Below are 18,576 nucleotides of genomic sequence, written 5' to 3' on the forward strand. Positions count from 1 at the left end.
TCGGAGGCGCCACATACAATACAATACAATACAATACAATACATGCTGATTTATATACAAAGGGTGCTTTCGAAATGGCCATAATGAGGCATCAATATGTCAAATGTGACTGCATAATCCATGACATTTAGTTGCCTTTTGATACACGACAGCCTCAATTTTTTAAAGTACAGGTTGGTAACGTCTTTGCTTTGAAGCGAGAGTTCCAACAAGAATGTCTGCTAGTCATTCGGTGACAAAACTAATAATAACCAATAACCGTGCAGAAAATAGAAGAAAATGTGAAGTCAGCAGAGGAAATCAGTTTCCAGAAAACTGTGTGCTTGAATACGAAGGCCCATAAGGAAAAGATAACTTGTAATAGTATGAATTTTCTTAGAAAAAAAAAACCTTTATCTCAATAGTCAAACTGTCTTGTAAGATTATCAGCATCCATAGCTACCTTAAAAAAAATCAGATCGGTCATCCAGCTGAATGTAATTTTTTTTTTTTTAATTACTACCGTATCAGGTGTATGGTCAAAACTAATCACAATCTTGCCAACCAATACAAAATTGATGGTGATGACTGCGTTACAATTAAAGGCAATCGTACCTGAATAAGATTCTCTTAAGAAGCTGCTGGTCTCCTTCCGTGTATCCGGGCCAGTCTTTATGAACTTCCTTATATAAGCAGTCTTTCAATGTGAGGGTATTATCTTTCCCATTCAAGTTTGCCACCTATTAAATGAAAAGAGGTCAGCGCAAAGGACGGATTTGAGACGCCAAGTCGGCCAGTTATAGCATAGAGCGCATGTGACCTGTTGCAGGTGGCTGTCCAGGGAGTCTTTGTCAGACTGCAAGAGGCCGTCTTTCTGCAACCTCAGGAGCAGCTCGGGCTTCTTGTAAGGCTTGAGGGCCAGCAGGTGCACCAGGCGCTCTCGGAGCGGCCTGTGCTGAGCGCTCGCTTTCTTGACTGCGCTGCTGGAGATGATGACGGGCCGAGAGGTCCTGCGCGAGGGGGCCACGTCGGACAGGGCCGATGCCGGTTTCCGGATCTGAACCCTTTTGCCTGAACGGTAAAGAAGGAGGAGTCACAAACATTGATAATGGGTTGCATTTCAGAATGGCACTGCAGTTTAGCAAGACTTGAACATTTGTGTAGTCGCATAAATGATATGTATTTCCTAAATGGGTATTGTTCATATTGTTCTCTATCACTGGTACACATCTGTGTGTCTTAAAAATTTTTTTTTTTTTTAAACAGAAAATCTGAATAATAAGCAAATGCATTTCGTGCGATGATTGTAGACCTCGCCCGTTTTCCAAACAGAATGGGGAGCAATAATTCTTCTGAAGACACTCCACATCATACGATCATCATTGAGAATAATCATGTGTTTACCCGACTGAAGATGCCCACTGACTGAAGTCTCATGCGGATTTGGTGATGCCACACATGGCAATTTGAACTTGTTGACTTCTTTTCTCTTTTTTTGTGTTCAACACTAAAGTGTATGGCTTTGGAGGGGTGCACCATTTTGTTCACATGGTGGCGGTGGTCTAAAAAAATAAAACTAAATCTCCAACTCCAGTGTAGGTGGTATTTGGCAAGACAGCTTGGGAGGTTGCAGCATGCACAATTTCCTCTTAAATTGCTACATGAGTGAAGATATTTTCTTTCTTTTAATGATGCGTTTTGTTTTTTTGGTGTCTTTCTTAACGAATGCCGCTCACCGACAAATCTGCCGCCGGGCTTGATGACAATGGCGCCCCTGCTGCGCGTCTCTTCCTCGACCTGGGCCATGCTTTCTCGAGCCTTCTGGTAAGAGTCGTCTGTGGCACATACAGTAATCTTGTCTTGGATGGCACCCAAGCAGTCCAGCTGAATACTACCCTCGCTGCCAAAACAAAGAGGAGAGACCGTGAGAGAGGAAGAACAGGGCGGGGTGACTCAAAGATTCAATGGGGGCGGGGGGTGGGAGTGTTATTCTAGACAAAACATTTAAATAAACGACAAGTTTTATACAGTAACCAAAGACAGTTTGACTCCGGACATGTTTTGGGTGCAACTATTACTTTCTCAATTACCATATGTCTGGATTTCTCCACATGAACACAGCAAATGCCTCTCTGTCTGACCGCTTCCGTGCGTCCATTTTAATAGTTTGGCAGCAAATGAGATGCCGCGGCAGCAAGAGGGCCGAGCGCTGTCATTTTATGGTTTCACATAGACGCCCGGCGCACTGATAAGGATCCAGCCCGAGATGTGGTTCAACTCACACGTGACCCCACTTGCTCAGGGACAGAGAGTTTTGACACTCAGCAGAGTGCATCTCCTTTCTGGTTTTGACTTCAGTTCAAATTTCATTTGATTCACATTTGAGGGGGTTTTTTTGTACAATGGGACAGCAATGAGAGTGTGTCAATGTACTTTGGTGTGGAAAAGGTCAACTGGAGGTCAATTTGTAGGGCTCAAGGATGATTCGTCCTACTGACTTCCGGTTTCACTGGCCTGTCTCTCGGTGTCTTGGCATTTGTATGGCCATGTTCAAATGTTTTTAAAAAAAAAAAGACCAAAAAAGACCAAGAGTACATTTCAAAATTTTTGCACCGTATTTGTGACTTCTAGCCAATAACCCTTAACCTAACCTGTTTTAGAGAGAAGACGCAAAAAATAAATACCAGCAACAATGTGATAATAAGCCTGCACTCCCTCTTATTACCGCGGGTGTGGCTGTTTTAGAAATGAACCAAGCACACAATCACACAAAGTTCCTCTCATTAACCCAAAATGAAGTTAAACTATTCTAGTAGTCCTTCCCTGACATTTTTTTTAAACTTTCTAGCAGAATCCTGAAGGCTTTGCGCTAACGCTGACTTGTATTTAGGGCTGTATAAAATGATGTTTTTGAGGAGAGGCAAAACAATTAAATAAGTCACCCCTTATATTTAGGCCTTTTAGATACACCAAATAAATCTGCCATCCTAAATTAGACACTTGATTTTTCTGGTCCGCACCAGCTGATGATCAAGGCATCATCAAACTTTCCTTCCTAATCGCGGGTGAATAATCCAAGACTTGGTGAATTCTATTTCACAACAATATAAAATGTGAAGTTGCTATGAACTGTTTACAGCCCCTTGCGCCTTATCTGGTCTGCTGGCTTGCCTCCCGGGATTGTTTCCACGCTCTCGAGTGTAACGCACGATTGACTTGTTCAAAGCCTCTCCTTTTCACCCGTTGGCCGACCCAGTTACATGACAGTAGGTAAAACTGATGAAATTTATCGTTCCTCAGTTGATATCCCAAAAGTGCCATCGACCCAGGGCATATTTTATGATGATGCGCAGCGGCTGAGCCATGCGACAAGAGTGGGGCTCTCACCTGGTGATGTATTGCTGGATGCAGTCAAAGCTGCCCTGCGGATTGTCTCTGCCCACGTTGGACAGGTAGAAAGTAAACGTGTGCAGTTCATTGGAATTTTCCGACCGTGGTATTGAAATTTTCTGCAAGAGGCAAAAACCAACAACGTCAACATGTGACTCAACAGAACATGTTCAGTGGATACAGAAACTGAAAATCTCGAAGAAAGATGGTATTGTCATACAATAAGATAAGGAATGATGAGATGAATGTTGGCAAAAAAAATCTCATATTCAATATTAAAATACAGTACATTTGAACCGTGTGGGAAATCGGCACACTTTTTGAACCTATAAAACACTTCCATCAGTGTTTTAAAAGCATCTACAATCCTATTCTCTCACAGCAATACGTTGGCACATAATACACCTCTTACAACTCGGGTTGTATTTTGTTTCTTTAGTGCCAAACATGGAATAGAGAGAAGACTATTTGAGGAAAATTGGAAAACCACAGCCGTGGTAAAGTCATGGTATCACCCTACTTTGGGCTTCTTTTACTTTAACTAATCCTTTCACTCTAAAACCCCAGAAAAAAAAATACAGTTGACCTAGCTTTGCCTTACTCCTCAATATGATTTTCAGAATTTGAATCATTTGAGGATATATCGCGGGATCATTTTCTCCACCCCCTGCGCAGAATAATTGAAAACTGCTGCTATCCACACAGCGTGGGAATGCATATCATATTTTTTCTTTCCCATCTCATTACAATTAAATTGAATTTGAAAAAAGTCCACCCAGGGCTTCGCAAATGTGGTCCAGTTCTCTTTTTATTTTATTTTTTTTACAACCCCCCCCTCCCCGGAAAACCTCTTCAAGCCACACAACTGCTTCCCATTCTTCCAGTTTTCTGGGTAGAAGCTATGACACATATTTTTTTTTCTCTGTTCTATTATTATAGATGGCACATCTCCGATGATCCAAACAAAGTGCCTTTGCAACAAGAGAACAGACATATCAAAAATACACGAATGAAGAAACTTAGTGTAGAATTTGTTATTGATGTCCTAAAAGACAGAATACACAAAGTTAGGGATTAGTTCACATCTAAAAAACAAACAAACAAAAAAATATAGTAATAATAAAAGATAATGTGCATTGTATTGACTTCACAGGATTGGCTTTCATAACAGCACATCTACGATTCAACATCTTTTGACAATTCAATAACAGCATACCTCTGCTAGTTATAACAAAATGTAATACCATCCAAGGATCATGGTCCAGGACAGACATTGTGGATTTTCTGTCACTTTGGGGGGGGGGGGGGGGGGTACACTCTCTCATACGGCCCATTACTTACACCCAATCACTCAACACACAAACTTGGTAACGGTTAGCCAGCTAACAGCTAGCCGCTAGCCAAACTGTGCCAAAAACCAAGCAACTGCAGTCTTCTTTGCTGACGCACGTCACTCACCAGGCCCTGTCTTTTAAAGTCACACACACTCAATGTAAAACATGGCACGTTAAACAATGCAAAATCAATACATATTTTTTTTCCAATTACTCAATTGATGGGATAGTTGATCAAACTTGGTGTTCTAAAAATATTCCATAGCTGCAGCTCTAGATCCAAAAATGAAGTGTTGCTTTTTTTGCTTTTTCTAAGGCTTTTTTTTTGTCGCTTGAAGTGGCGGCAATAAATGAATTCCAAAGTGAAATGCTGACGCAGACAACTTTAACTGAGTCCATTACGTATGTTATGTTCCTCATCCCTCACGGTGCCGACATGCGGTCGGAAGGAAGGCGGCTCAGCTCTGTTTGCAGAAGGGCCTGACACACGTGTGACGCCTGCAGGTGGCCCACTATGAATACATGCCCTTTCTTTCCTGTCCATTTTGCTCCACTCTTACATGCAATAACACCCACTTGTACTGACCATAAAGAGCAGCAAAAAGTTGCTTTTCAATCACATTTATTGGCTGATACGTGCTTACACTGAATACGAGGTAAAGGCCCACTCAGGGACCCGACAGAAAAAAAAAGATCACAAATCTTGTTTTCTTTGGGACGTCTATGATTTTACGACTCTCTTTGGTTGTTTCCTGCACACAGTTGGTTTTACGTGAATTCCACTGATCAACAAAACAAACAGAAAAACTAACTCCAGTGAGTGCAAACGCATAAATCACAACAGGTTTGCAATTTAGCGTTATTGGCAGAAAATGTTGGTCGGCGGCTCCGCAGCTATACATTACAGGGGATATAAAATGTAATGCTACAATTTGAGCCGGAGACCTCTGAAGCCAATAGGATATGGACGTGAGAACGATTGTGATGCAGGGAGGCAAAGCCGCAGAGGACTGACGCAATTGACTCAGTGACTCACTGTAAAGAATGAGTCGATAGCGAGGCTCCCCCACACCAAATGGCTCGCAGGCCCAAACTCATCACACGCGTACAATTTGTAAGTGTGAATAGTCAGAATATGGGCATTAAGAGAGAAGTCAGAATTGCATTGTCCTTTGCAAAGTTGTTGCTCAAGCAAAAAAAAAAAAGTTTCAATAAGAGAGGCACAAATACAGAACCAGTTCAAATACTGAATTCAGGACTCATATTCTGACTCATTGCTGTTTATTTGGAACCGTAAAGCCTAGCAAGCGGCAACGGAGGAAAGCGACTTTCTACTATTTACTTTGGGGCCAAAGGTAAGGTGCGGAGGCATATTCTTGGGAATAGAGTAGTGCAGGAAAATCGAGACTGAGGAATACACTCTTGCAGCACCCAGAGCTAAGACACAGCAACAGGGTAAGCTAACAATTTTGATTTAGTACCAGACGAGAAGCAAAGTCCACTGCAAGTGCTTTGCGTCACTGAAACCACAAAACAGATGAGGTGAGTGTTAAGACATTACTAAAACGCCAAATGAGACAGCACTTCCTGTCTACAAACAATGCCCCGTTTATAGCTTTGGCTACTGGTACAAGTGGATTTAAACAGGCTGCCCAAACACTCCCCTCCTGCTCTGTCGTGCCTGCAAGTCTGCTCATCTTTTCATTCTGCTTGGCATCAAGAAAACAATACTTCTTTTCAGGATGGACTCATTAGAAAAAAGGACAAATTCAAAGCCACGGAGATGACCCTAGAGACACAGAAGTAGAGCAACAATGGACGACTGGGCTACATTGTGAACAATGTTCTACGATTGTGTTCGAGTGACATGTTCCTGTCAACGTTCCAAAAAGACAGAAAGCGATTCACTTCACAACTCACTTGCGGATCAATCCCGAACCGCAATTAATTCCTTTTTTTGTAAAGGCGACTATTATGACTGTAATATCACGTGTGGCTTGTAGGGGAAAAATGTTGACAAGCGTCCCTGATGACTGGCATTTCATTTGGGCTCCTCCCAGTTTCCATAATAGTGTGACATCATGCCATGGTCGCAAGACAGTGTCTCATAAAATAAACTCCACACGGTAAAGTGGGAAATTCTCTGTCGATGACAACCGGTCTAGCCCCACCTTACAGAAGCACAGTGAGTTGTACTACCATGAGCCAAAAATTTGGAATGGTTTTGGGTTGGATATTTTGGGAGATGCAATGGAATGCATACCGGACACAAAAGGTTACGTGACAGAGTCCGAAGCCAACGTTTTGACTCATCTCTTCATATTCTGGACTCATCTCCGTCATTCATATTATAACTTGAGCTCCAACCTATAAGAAATGGGTATGCTAACGGTAAAGGCTAAATTATCAACACAATACGTAAGAAAACTGACGCGCGCCTTTTTAAAGGGTGTCGACACCATTAAGCGGTGATATTTTTACAGACATATGACATCAGTGCCGATGTTTACACCAATCGAGTGCCCCTTCAAGGCCAGCGGATCCTCTCATCCACACGACTCAGACATCTGTCATTACACACGTTCATTCCCCCCGCCCCCTTTTTTTTCTTGCCTCCGCCATGTGAGAAACATGCTGCTGTGCGTGCGTGAGCTCAGTCGAGAGCTGAGAGTGGGCGCTTGAAATCGTGTCATGGAAGCATCTGCTGTGTCATTTAGCCACTTTCGCACTTGCGCCAAACATTCTGACCTCAGCGGCAACACGTTTTCCGAAAGGAGTGAGTCTACTGCATCACTTCAGAAGGGCATCGGATGCATGAATAGACTGAAACATCCGATCAAGAACATGGGCTAACGCGGATAACTCTTCATTATTTGTGCATACACGAGGGCATCGATGGTAACAAGGGGTTTTGTTTTGGGTTTTTTTTTGTGACGGGAGCCATTAATTTGAAGGAGGCACACTTGATTCCTACTTTGCTTTGTGGTGGAGTGGCGCAATATACGTGCGAGTTTAAGAATATTACTTTTTGTAGTTAATATTTTTCCGCATTGCCCTTTGGTTGTCTGGGCTCTACGTGGCACAATTTAAATGACTGCCCACACAACAGTAATGGCAATGTATTCTTGTGACTTTGCCAATATTGTTCAACGGGTGTCAAAGTCAAGGCCCCGGGGCCAGATCTGCGCCACAAAAGCAAATCAAGCATGTCAACTTCCATGATGCCTGCTAAAGTCTGAACCAAAATTTCAAATTGTCATATCTAATCCTTTATCACAATGTTTGAACCAGCCATTATTCTTGACTTCTGATTTCAAAACAAGTTATCCATCGATTTGTTGTGCTCTATGTAATATGCGGAGGTGGTTAAACATTTATATGGTTTTACAAAAATATCAATGTCATAACAGCCCTCCGAGGGGAAACCGTGACGACAATGTAGCCGGCGCCAAACATGAGCTTGACATCCCTGAGCTATCGGGATGACGATGAGAAACGATTCATCGATCGTGACGAATGCTGCCGATTGCGAAACGAATCGGTCAACAGTGTCTTGTTCACTGTTGATTCAGCGTCAAGAAGTTTGATTTTGAACTTCTTCAAAGTAAGACATAGAAAATTAGACATGATCATGTGGATATGTTCAAAGCAAAACAAACAAACAAACAAACAAACAAAAAAGTTCTTTCATTGAGTTGATCTAAAAGTGACAACGTGCAACCAGATAACCAAATGTGTGTGTCCATGACTTACCCCTTGGTTTCCATTAAATGTGATCAATGGTTGTGATGACAGGACCTAGAATGAAAAAAAGAAAAAAAAAGGAAAAATGTCACCACTATCAATCAATCGACACAATTCTCGCAACACACGTCATGAAGGTTGATCATATCTAGGGAGGCAATGATTCATCGTTTTGACTGTACATGTGCCCCTAATAGGTGCTGCTCTGTCAGTTAGCAACAGAATTCAAAAGCAAGCGGCAGCCAATACTATCCATGTGTAAATAACCTCAAGAACTGTTATCAATTGCATCAATCGCGAGCTGAGCATAAGCCAGCGAGTCTGCTGTCACTGTGTCCCCCAGGCGCATGGTTGACAATTGGAGTTCTTCAGAGTATTCGAGGATGACAGCCAAGAATAAACAATAAAATGGAAGGAGGAACAGATTTGATTTTGTACACTGCACTTTCAATAAATAAATAAATCACATGCTTACTGGTTCATACAAGACAATACACAGAAACAAATCTGTGAGGGTCTGCACTTTTATCCAGATGCGAACCAAAACTTAAGTATAAAGTTTAGATCTTATGTTTATATACATATATATTTTATATACCTGTAATGTTCCCGCTTATGAATTTGCATTAGAATAATCGAAGCGAAGAATCAGGTTATTAAAACAACTTTCTTTGCAGATGACAAATCTCACTCATATTCCAGCAAAGAGTGGACACACACCCAAACACCCACGAACGCACGCACACGCAAAGAGGAAGTCAAAGAGGCCGTTCCCCCGTCCACACGGCCTTGCTTCAAATGAATTTGAAGTTCACGCGAGGTCAAGTCAATCAAGCTTTGTACTCTCACGTAAGAAGCCTTCAATCTTTCTTCTGTCAAACGTATGATTCACGTGATTTTATCTTGAATCAGCTGTTTCGGGAATGTATAGTTGACCAACTCGGGTCACGAGTGGAAGGCAACAAAGGTTTTACTTGAATCGGCAGTCACAAGTTGTTTTGACTTGTCCCATCAGAGGGCGCGACAGCGAGTCACTCGCACAATTTGTTTGGCACAGTTTTTATGTTGCATGGCCTTTCCTGACACAACCCACGTCATTGGGGCAATCGGTTGACTTCAAATTGACCACAGTGATTCGGAGGTGCCAACATACATTTTCAGAGCCTCTGTTGGCTGTAATCTGCATTTGGAAACTAAACAAAAGGAATTGTATTCCCGTCATGGGATTTAGAGAAAGAGCGAGGTGGTGCAAATCCTGCCTTGACATTCCTGACAGACTAAGTGAAGGTGGTTTCTGCAAAGCCCATCGGCCGTGTGAGAGCTCTTTGCTCGGAAAGCACATTTCTCACAAAATTCACTGCATGATTAATATTTGCGACAAAAATGTCGGGAAATTAAAAAAAGCGACTCAGCCACGATTGCGCAAAGATTATAAGGCATCCTACATTTGATGGAAATTAGAAATTCGCAGAACTATGTGCAAAATTGGGTTTGAGGCTACTTTTGACTCATTCACTGCTACCGTCAACTACGATCCAACTAGGAAGAAAGAAAGAAGAAAAAAAAACACCACACCCTCTACTACCAATTACTGAAGAACAAAAGAAAGCTGGAAAGCCTTTTTCTCTGGGGAAAGAAAAGAGTCTACTCTTTAGTTTGGTAGGTTCACAGAAGACAATCTGAAAGGCTTGAAAGATCAGTCAAACTGCGGTAAAAAGGCTGGCAGGGTTTGACGCGTTTCAAGATAGAACACAGAAGTTCCAAATGTATTCTACTGTATATTGAAATGATTTGACTTGAATTTGAAAATGATTAACTAAAAACAAGGGCACTGTGACATTCCCCCCCCCCCCCCAAAAAAAAACAATTTTAAATAAGAACAATTAAAATTCTTCAGGTTTGGTGGGATGTTGACCGTTGCAAAACATTGAAATGCATTGCATGCCACATACAGAACATAGAAAAAAATATGTTGCCTTTCATGGGTTTTGTTTCCTACTCCACATCATTGTATATGCAATATTCAAGTATAAGTGTTTTTTTTAAACACTGGAGCTATTTTTAAATATGTCAATTCGTATCATACTTCATATTCTCACTCCGATGAATACATGCTCATGATTAATTCTCCCAGCAACAGACCGCTTCACTTCCAAAGGACTTCTTGGGGATACCAAGAACCTATACAGGCCTTTCATGGAGTCACCCTCCTTGGTCGAACCAAACCAGTTTTAGCAGTCCAGCCCCCCTCCCCTCTCCCGGCTCCGCATACATAGTGCTACCATCAGCCCGTTTGTTTGAATAGGCTGCTGACACGCCACTATTCTGTGGGACCTGATCCCAGAATGTTCCACAGAGCTAACCTTGGGGGGATAGAGCCCAGGTCTGGACCGTGGGATCGATGACAAGGCCGCAGATGGCACCACGCACTGCCAACTAGAAGAAGAGTTCGTTGCAGAACCGTTCGGTGTGTCCGGGAATTTCCGTGATGCCAGGACAGAGCTGTTATATTTCTCACACCGACACTCACATGTCCCGCCCTTTTGTGTTGACAGAGCAATGCCCGATAAGTATTTTATACATCACAATAGACGCTGGCATCATCACATTTGTAATGAGCCGAATAAAGGGATGTCATGCCAGGTTTTCTGCTATGGCTACAATATGGGCAAATGATAAACTGTGTGGGTTTTTTTTTCTCCCCTCCAGCCCCAAATCGAAATTACTCATTTTAAGTATTCTGCCAATTCCCTTACACAGTTAGTTTAAGCAGTGCACAACAGTTGTCAGACTATGTTGAACTGCAAATAAAAACCGATTTAAAAAAATAAATAAATAAATAAACGATCCGGCATATAAAATCCAAATAATCCAATGAAAATATGACACCATGTTCTAAATTTGAAAAGTCTCTTTAAAATGACATTCGACAAAATTACAACAATAGCATAGCACAGAAATAGCCGAATAACGTACAACACATAAATCATTTTGAATGACCTTAAAACGTACGTGAGGAAATGCTTGAGCAGAAGAGCCTCGTGTGTTGATTGAGCCCACCGCCCGAAGGTGAGGTGTTTCACCATAAGTGGCCTCATCTCTAATTAAAGAAATCCCCTTGAAGCGCTTCCTGCTTTCGTTGCGACTCAAATCGAATTTGTTGTATTCATTTCACACTATATCCTCATCGTTCAGGGAATTGCGTAGTTAATGAGGGCTTGGGAAGAAAACAAACAAACAAACAAACAAACAAACATCTGGCCACTCGACACCGAGGGAAACATTTTGAAACCTGTGATTTTTCTGTGGTTTTCACATATATGCAGTACATTTTATTACACGCATATTTAAAAAATAACTAGCCAATTGATCTGATTGCAAACTGTCAGAAAATTCAATTCTTACAATCCATGTCTGTCAAATTGATTACTTTCGCACCATAGCAAGCAAACAAAACAGCCACAAAGTCATTGTTTGTCATACCATCCACAGTCACAGTTTCATTCAACAAAATGCACACATACTGCTTTTTATGATTTGAATGAATGGGCAATTGGTCAATATGCTAAATGGCATCAGCCGTCTGTGGCAATAAGACACTCCGATTGGCTATTAGATAGCAAATCAGTGCATTGGCTAGACGAACACGATGAGGTAGTACACTAAAGCGACGCGACAGCGAAGAAAATGGCACCAACTAGTAAGTCAAGTTCAGCAAAATGTTACTTTTTTCCAACTTGGACTTGTTCCTGTGTTATTATGAGCATGATGGCCATTGTTCTGGACGCGTGTACATTTCATGACATGAAACCCTGACTGGGGATGGTATGGCGCACTCGCGACCAACCCAACCTTTTTTTCTGTAACTGTCACTGAGCTGATTCAGATGTTTAGGATCGAAAAACACTGTACTGAATAGCTAATCACAAAATCTCTGTTTCCAAATAGAAAGTAAAAGACACACTTGTGTTACTCTAGCAAAGACTCTTTTGGCCGAAGTCCATCCATACATCTATTTGGCCTATGCTAATAAAGAACAAAGAATCTTTAAGGACGAGTCTGGCCATTGATTGGTTCATTACGACTTCCCCTAATGAGTGACAGAACATCATTAAAGTGCCAAGGGCTTAGGAAGGAAAACAAAACCTGTGCGTGGATAAACTCACCCTGGGGGCATACCACGCCCAAGGCAACGGGTGATGTACGTGTCACCACTTCCCGTGTTGTGGGTCAGGGAGTGCGTCTGGCGCGTACGCCGTGACATCCAGGGTGACGTGATCGCTGGCCAGAAGGTTGCCACACAAGACTGAGGACTACTGTGACATTTCGAGTCATATTTGGCCTGAGCGGGTAGGGTCACCCCCCCCCCCCCCCACCCTCTCTCTCGCCGTGTCCCATGATCAGCTGAAACTGGAGAGTCAGCATTCCTTAAATAACCACTGCAGTGGCACATGCTAACCCGCTTCAAGCTACCAACCCCCGAACTCCAACCACCAAGATCATCTCTGTTGCTTTCCTTGTCATTCTGACGGTCTGGAGCATGACTAGAATAAGATATCCAGTTATGAAAACAAAACAAAGTGTGGCCACTGACAAGTAAGAATGGGGAAATAGCATTGATGAAGCTCCGTGTGCAGATTTTGTCGATTATGCATCCCATTAGAGCGGACGCCAATCGTGATTAGAGCCCACCGCCTCCGTATGACTGGTTTTCTTCATTTCAGATGGATCCATTCAAAATGGAAAAATCAAGCCAAATGTCCACAAACACACAAAAAAAATGTTTTATAATGTTCATAAACAACTCATTGGAAGGAGCAACAACAATGACACTCAGATTTCCGTGAAGGCCCAACAATGCAAATTTGAATCGGTGCCAAATGGAGCCGCCTTCGCACTGCCTTCCCGGGAAATCGGCCCACTGGAGGAGTACATTATGCAAAATAACGAGTGACTTTCAGAGGCAATGAGATGAAGCGTGTACGGTTACGGTGCCGTTGCAGCTTTATGCACTCAGATAATGAGTAGCGTGGCAAAAGAGAGTGCCAACACATTGGAGTGCAACAGAGGGTGTGGATGGAGAGTCTCGGGTCAGGTCGAGAGTCTGAATTCGTTCATAAAAAAAACAATAAACCCCCAAAAAATAATGGGAAAAAAAAATAATGAAACCTGCCAGTAGGTGAATCCGCAAAGTGCCCGATCGTGAGAATGCTGGGGTCCACTGCACACTTCTACGGCTGCTTCAGATTCAATTACAGGTTATCCCCCCGCTCCCGCAACCCAAAAGATATATATAAATATAAAATGGCCCGAAACATGTCAGAATAGAGGCAAAGAAATTTGATAAATTGTTTCCAAAGTAAAAACAGATATCTGCAAATGTCTTTAATTCGATTCAAGAGAATAGGCCTGATTTCATGAAGTATTCCAGAAATCAGATATTTACCACTGAGTGGCTGAAAACACAGGATTTGGGCCATTTCAAGTTGAACAATGTCCCAAAACGATTCATTGATGATGAAAATAGCATGAATAACTGCTTAACTGTTAAATCATCAATAAATGACTTCACCTCAACTTTGATGGGACGATTAGTCAAAATTTTCGGGGATTCTTGGGTGTAATCCTGTGAAGAATGCAGACATTTGGCTTCGAGACCGACGGACTGGAAGAATGCCAGGGTAAAAGGGATGTTGAACCCTGGGATTTTTTATTTATTTATTCATTTTCAGCAGAAGCTATGGGAAAAACAAACAGTGTGCAGTGGACTAACAGCAGCAACTTTGCAAAATTTTTATCTTAATAGTTAATCACTTATAACAAAGAACCACAAGAATGTAACAACGTTGCATAATCTTGTGAACTTGCACGTCAACGGCCATGACAACTAAATTTATGACGGAGAGTATGTGGAAAAGGTTGAGGCGTGACGAGACAAAGACTTTGCGTGAATGATTATTTTTACCAGACTGAAAGACTGAAAACAATCAAAGAAATTCAACAAATGCAACAAATACCACAATTATTACGCCAGCCTTCGAGAATGCAAAATTTCAGCACAACTGTTCATTTTAAGGTGTCACAAAGGACGATGTGGACCTGCAAGGGCTTCGGTGACTCATCACACACGAGTGTGATAGAGCAGCTACAGCTTGCCAGCTAAGCTAACTTAGACTGTCCATGACGAGGGGGGTGCATGACTATTTTCATCAATAATGTAATCACAATTATGAATCCTAATTACTCCTTTATGCTGGGAGGAAACATCCATCCATCCATCCATTTTCTGAACCACTTTATCCTCACAAGGGTGGCGGGGAGTGCTGGAGCCTATCCGAGCCGTCTTCGGGCAGTAGGCGGGGACGCCCTGAAGCGGTTGCCAGCCAATCGCAGCACCCACTCGTGCTCACACTCACACCTCGGGACAATTTCGAGTGTACAATCAGCCTGCCATGCATGTTTTTGCAATGTGGGAGGAAACCGGAGTACCCGCAGAAAAGCCACCAGGCACGGGGAGCACATGCAAACTCCACACAGGAAGGCCGGAATCGGGAGCGAACCCACGACCTCTGCACTGTGAGATCGACGCACTAACCACGACTACACTGGCCCGCCGGGATTTTTATTGCAATACTTGACTGAAAACATGTTTTCATGCAAAATGAAACAAGAATAAACAATGACCAATACAAAAATAACATTTACCCAAGAATTCAAAATTCAACAAGGGCTGACTGAGTACATCTGGCATTATTTTAACATTACCCCACTGAATCCTAAACCAGATAATGGGTATTGATTTGAGTGTGTGGAAGTCAAAATCAGAACCACGATTAAAATTTGATTCGTTGTGCGACTTTTTTCAAGTGGGACCTGCGTGAAATTAGTGAAACCAGTAAAACTGCGAGATGGAGGCCAAGCCAGTCGATAAAGATTAAACTGCCACCGCCGTCTTTTCAATACCTTTGTTCTGGTTAAATGTTTTTGGGAAGTAATCTAACTCTGCAAGTCACCGCTGCCCCACTTACACTGCCTGTAAAGGCTGGTATTTTCCCGCCTACTGCGTGACGCTATTCCGTATAAAAGTCCAGCTGGCAGTTTTCCACATTCTAAGGTAGAATCAAGGCCAGAGCAAGAGATGGAACACTGACTGTGCGAAAGGATACTCTGCAATGCCAGGACAGGGGCTGCGAAGTTTAGCTTTCAGTGGAGTAAGCTTTCAAAATGCTGCTCCTGTAAAGAATCGACAAAAAGCTCAATGAAAAATGTTGGCAAACGCCATGTGATCATTGCCCAGTGAGGATTGCAATTATTTTACCCTGGCATCAAGATCCTGACCTTCGAAGCAAAGTCATCTGGACCTTGCACCGAGGGCTGAATTGAGTGACTTGTCGCTGAAGTTACAGCCGGTTAGAAGGGAAAGTGAGCTGTAGTTTGCTACTGCTCTCATAATGGGAGCGCGACCAGCTGACAGTCACGTCTCAAACAGGAAGCATCAAAACGCCCCGTCCATCTCACTGCTTGATGACGACTGTTGTACACTTGGATGTCAGCACAAATAATTATGTTGGGGTTTTTTCCCCTTCAGAATGCTCCTTGACAGCCTCACAGAGTCAACTAAAATGGGTCACATTCTGAAGAACAGAATAAGTGAAGCGACAAAGCCATACTCCATGTTGCCTATCACAGAGTATCATGTGTCTGAACTTAATGCTAATTCATATGAATGGGAAATTTTGAAAAATATAAAAAAAAATGGGGGGTGGCACGGCGATCACATGGTTAGCACGTCAGCCTCAGAGTGCAGAGGTGCAGGGTTCGAGTTACAGCTCCGGCCTTGCCTGTGTGGAGTTTGCGTGTTCTCCCCGTGCCAATGTGGGTTTTCTCCGGGTACTCCGGTTTCCTCCCACATTTCGAAAACATGCTTGACAGGTTGATTAGGAACGCCAAAAGTGTCCCGAGGTGTGATTGTCTGCACGAACGGTTGTTTGTCTATGTGTGTCCAGCGATTGGCTGGCAACCAGTTCAGGGTGTACTTCGCCAGGTTACGCCACCCTTCTGAGGATGGATGGAGGGGATGGATCAATGGATGAAAAAAATGGCTAAGAATACTGCCATACAACTAATACTGAGGCATTTTTTCATATTTAGCAGAGAGAGTCAAAATAAAAACACAAAATGTATACTTGGTGCTAATCTGTTCGTGACATTGTACGCAAACATTGCATGAGGTCCATGAGGACTTCTCCTGACCAGGTTTTCTCTGTCAAATATTTATCGGGGCTGAAATGTTAGACGGCAATCTTCTGGGCGAGTAGCAGCTGCCCCAGCGCAGCACAGTGATTTCCACAAATTAAACCAGGGCCATCAAACTCTCTTTTCTTTTGGGCCATGATCATAGTTTATGGTTTCCTGCAGGAGTGTGACGGTGCTGTCCGTTGCTTTAAGAGTGTTAGAATCAAGCTAGTGGACTTTTGAGCAAAACATTACGTGGTGTATTTTGATGGAACAGACATGATTATTAAAATCATTAGTTGCGGGGTTCAAAAGGGACAATTCCGCCAAGTTTCAAATAATGTCAGTGTAATTTGCTTTCTCTTTATATTGAAGGGGTGGGAAATCAATAAAAATTCAAAATGAGACTTTTTGTGGAAAAGAAAAATGTGCCGTATCGCCCACCCCTAACCTCGACTAATAAAAGATTGACAACGTACCTGCTGCTGCATACATGACAGGAGAGACCGTAGAACTGGCCACGCCATTTAAAGGCACAACACACAAATGTGAGATTTTTACCAGAATTACACTTAATAAAAGTACATTATATTCTTATGTTACTATTTATTTGATATTTCTTTTTGTTAAAATGAAAACATTGTAAATTAGTGCTTGCTGGAGAGTACTGATGAATGGCAGTTCCATTCATTTAATTGGGGAGGTTCGTGTTGTTTTGAGAAACGAGTGATTCGAGTTACGAAACGCAACAAATGAAACTCGTATGTCAAGACACCACTGTACAGTGTGTTATATTTAAGAATTGCCCACTGATGGTGCGGCCACTTGCCGGTACTTCATCAGATTGTTTTGACGGCTTAAACTTTCCAGAAACAACTTTGAATTAAATATATTTCACAAAATAATTGTAGAGAGGAAATAATCCTCTAATAAAATCAAATCAAATCAAATATAACACTCGAGTGTCCCGGTAGGGGTTTCAGACTCAAGTCTGGCTGTTGCTGGTTAAAAAAAACTAGCTACCCAATTCAAGTCAAGCTGCTCAGTGGGGGGACTGAGTGGCCCCTAAACTCCCCTGGTGTGGCCGCCTGTCGGGGCTCAAGAGGGGGGTTAGCGAGTTGGAGTAGTCCGACCGACCCCCTTCTACACTCCAGCTTTACTACCGCCGCCGCCTGTCACAGCCTCGCGGATATACTTCCAACAAACCCCGCTCCCTCCCTCACCTCAGCCCCAAATGTCTCGTTTCACGAGGGCCGTGGGGTACTCTTACCTTGCCGCCGCGGTAACCCTCGAAGGCTCTCAGCGCGCTGTCAGTGAGTTTGACGTGGAAAACGGAGACATTGCTGCCGTTGCTTACTCTTCCACAGGACAGCCCGTAGCTCCGCTCCTCTTTCAGCGCCGCCATCTTGGCTGCCGTTCCCACCGCCGCCGCTACACACTCACACACACGCGCGCACACTCACGCACGCGTGCGCGCACACACGCGTACGCTCACGCGCGCAACACACAACGCGCGGACGTACGGGAGACGCGCGCGCTCACGCACTTGGGCCGTATACGGACAATTCCTGTTTCTTGACAATTGGGTAGTCCATGTACTGTCGTCACGTTATGACGTCGCGCCAGCACATTTTGATTGACACGCCCACATAGAAAACGTCACTCCCATTGTGATTAATAAAGAAAACGATAAATACATATTTTTAAGAGTTTAGATTAAAAATTGGTTTGAAACCAAACTGGGAAACTAGATGGACAACACCCCATTGACAAAAACCTTTCAAACAGGTTGTTTTTTTAGTGTGTGGAGTACACATTACGGTAAAAAGCACTACGTTCAGGCAGGCTTCATTTCAAAGGGGAGGGAGAGGAATTAGATCATTCCTATTACGTC

General features: G+C 42.9%; 1 protein-coding gene and 1 long non-coding RNA gene across 2 annotated transcripts in view; one reads left to right on the top strand and one right to left on the bottom strand.

The window, feature by feature from the left end:
• ell (elongation factor RNA polymerase II) overlaps nt 1–18,270 on the bottom strand; it is a 28,541-nt gene extending 10,271 nt beyond the window's left edge. The window contains exons 1-6 of the mRNA XM_052074784.1: nt 17,953–18,270; nt 8,457–8,501; nt 3,367–3,488; nt 1,716–1,879; nt 800–1,050; nt 595–719 (exon numbers count right to left, since the gene is read on the bottom strand). Coding sequence (XP_051930744.1) covers nt 595–719; nt 800–1,050; nt 1,716–1,879; nt 3,367–3,488; nt 8,457–8,501; nt 17,953–18,087 — 842 coding nt within the window. The 5' untranslated portion in view covers nt 18,088–18,270. The remainder of the gene's footprint in view (nt 1–594; nt 720–799; nt 1,051–1,715; nt 1,880–3,366; nt 3,489–8,456; nt 8,502–17,952) is intronic.
• Nucleotides 1–18,576, top strand: part of LOC127606487 (uncharacterized) — a 41,778-nt gene that overhangs the window by 12,181 nt on the left and 11,021 nt on the right. The window lies entirely within an intron of this gene.

This window comes from Hippocampus zosterae, chromosome 8, assembly GCF_025434085.1.
Source record: "Hippocampus zosterae strain Florida chromosome 8, ASM2543408v3, whole genome shotgun sequence".
NCBI lineage: Eukaryota > Metazoa > Chordata > Actinopteri > Syngnathiformes > Syngnathidae > Hippocampus > Hippocampus zosterae.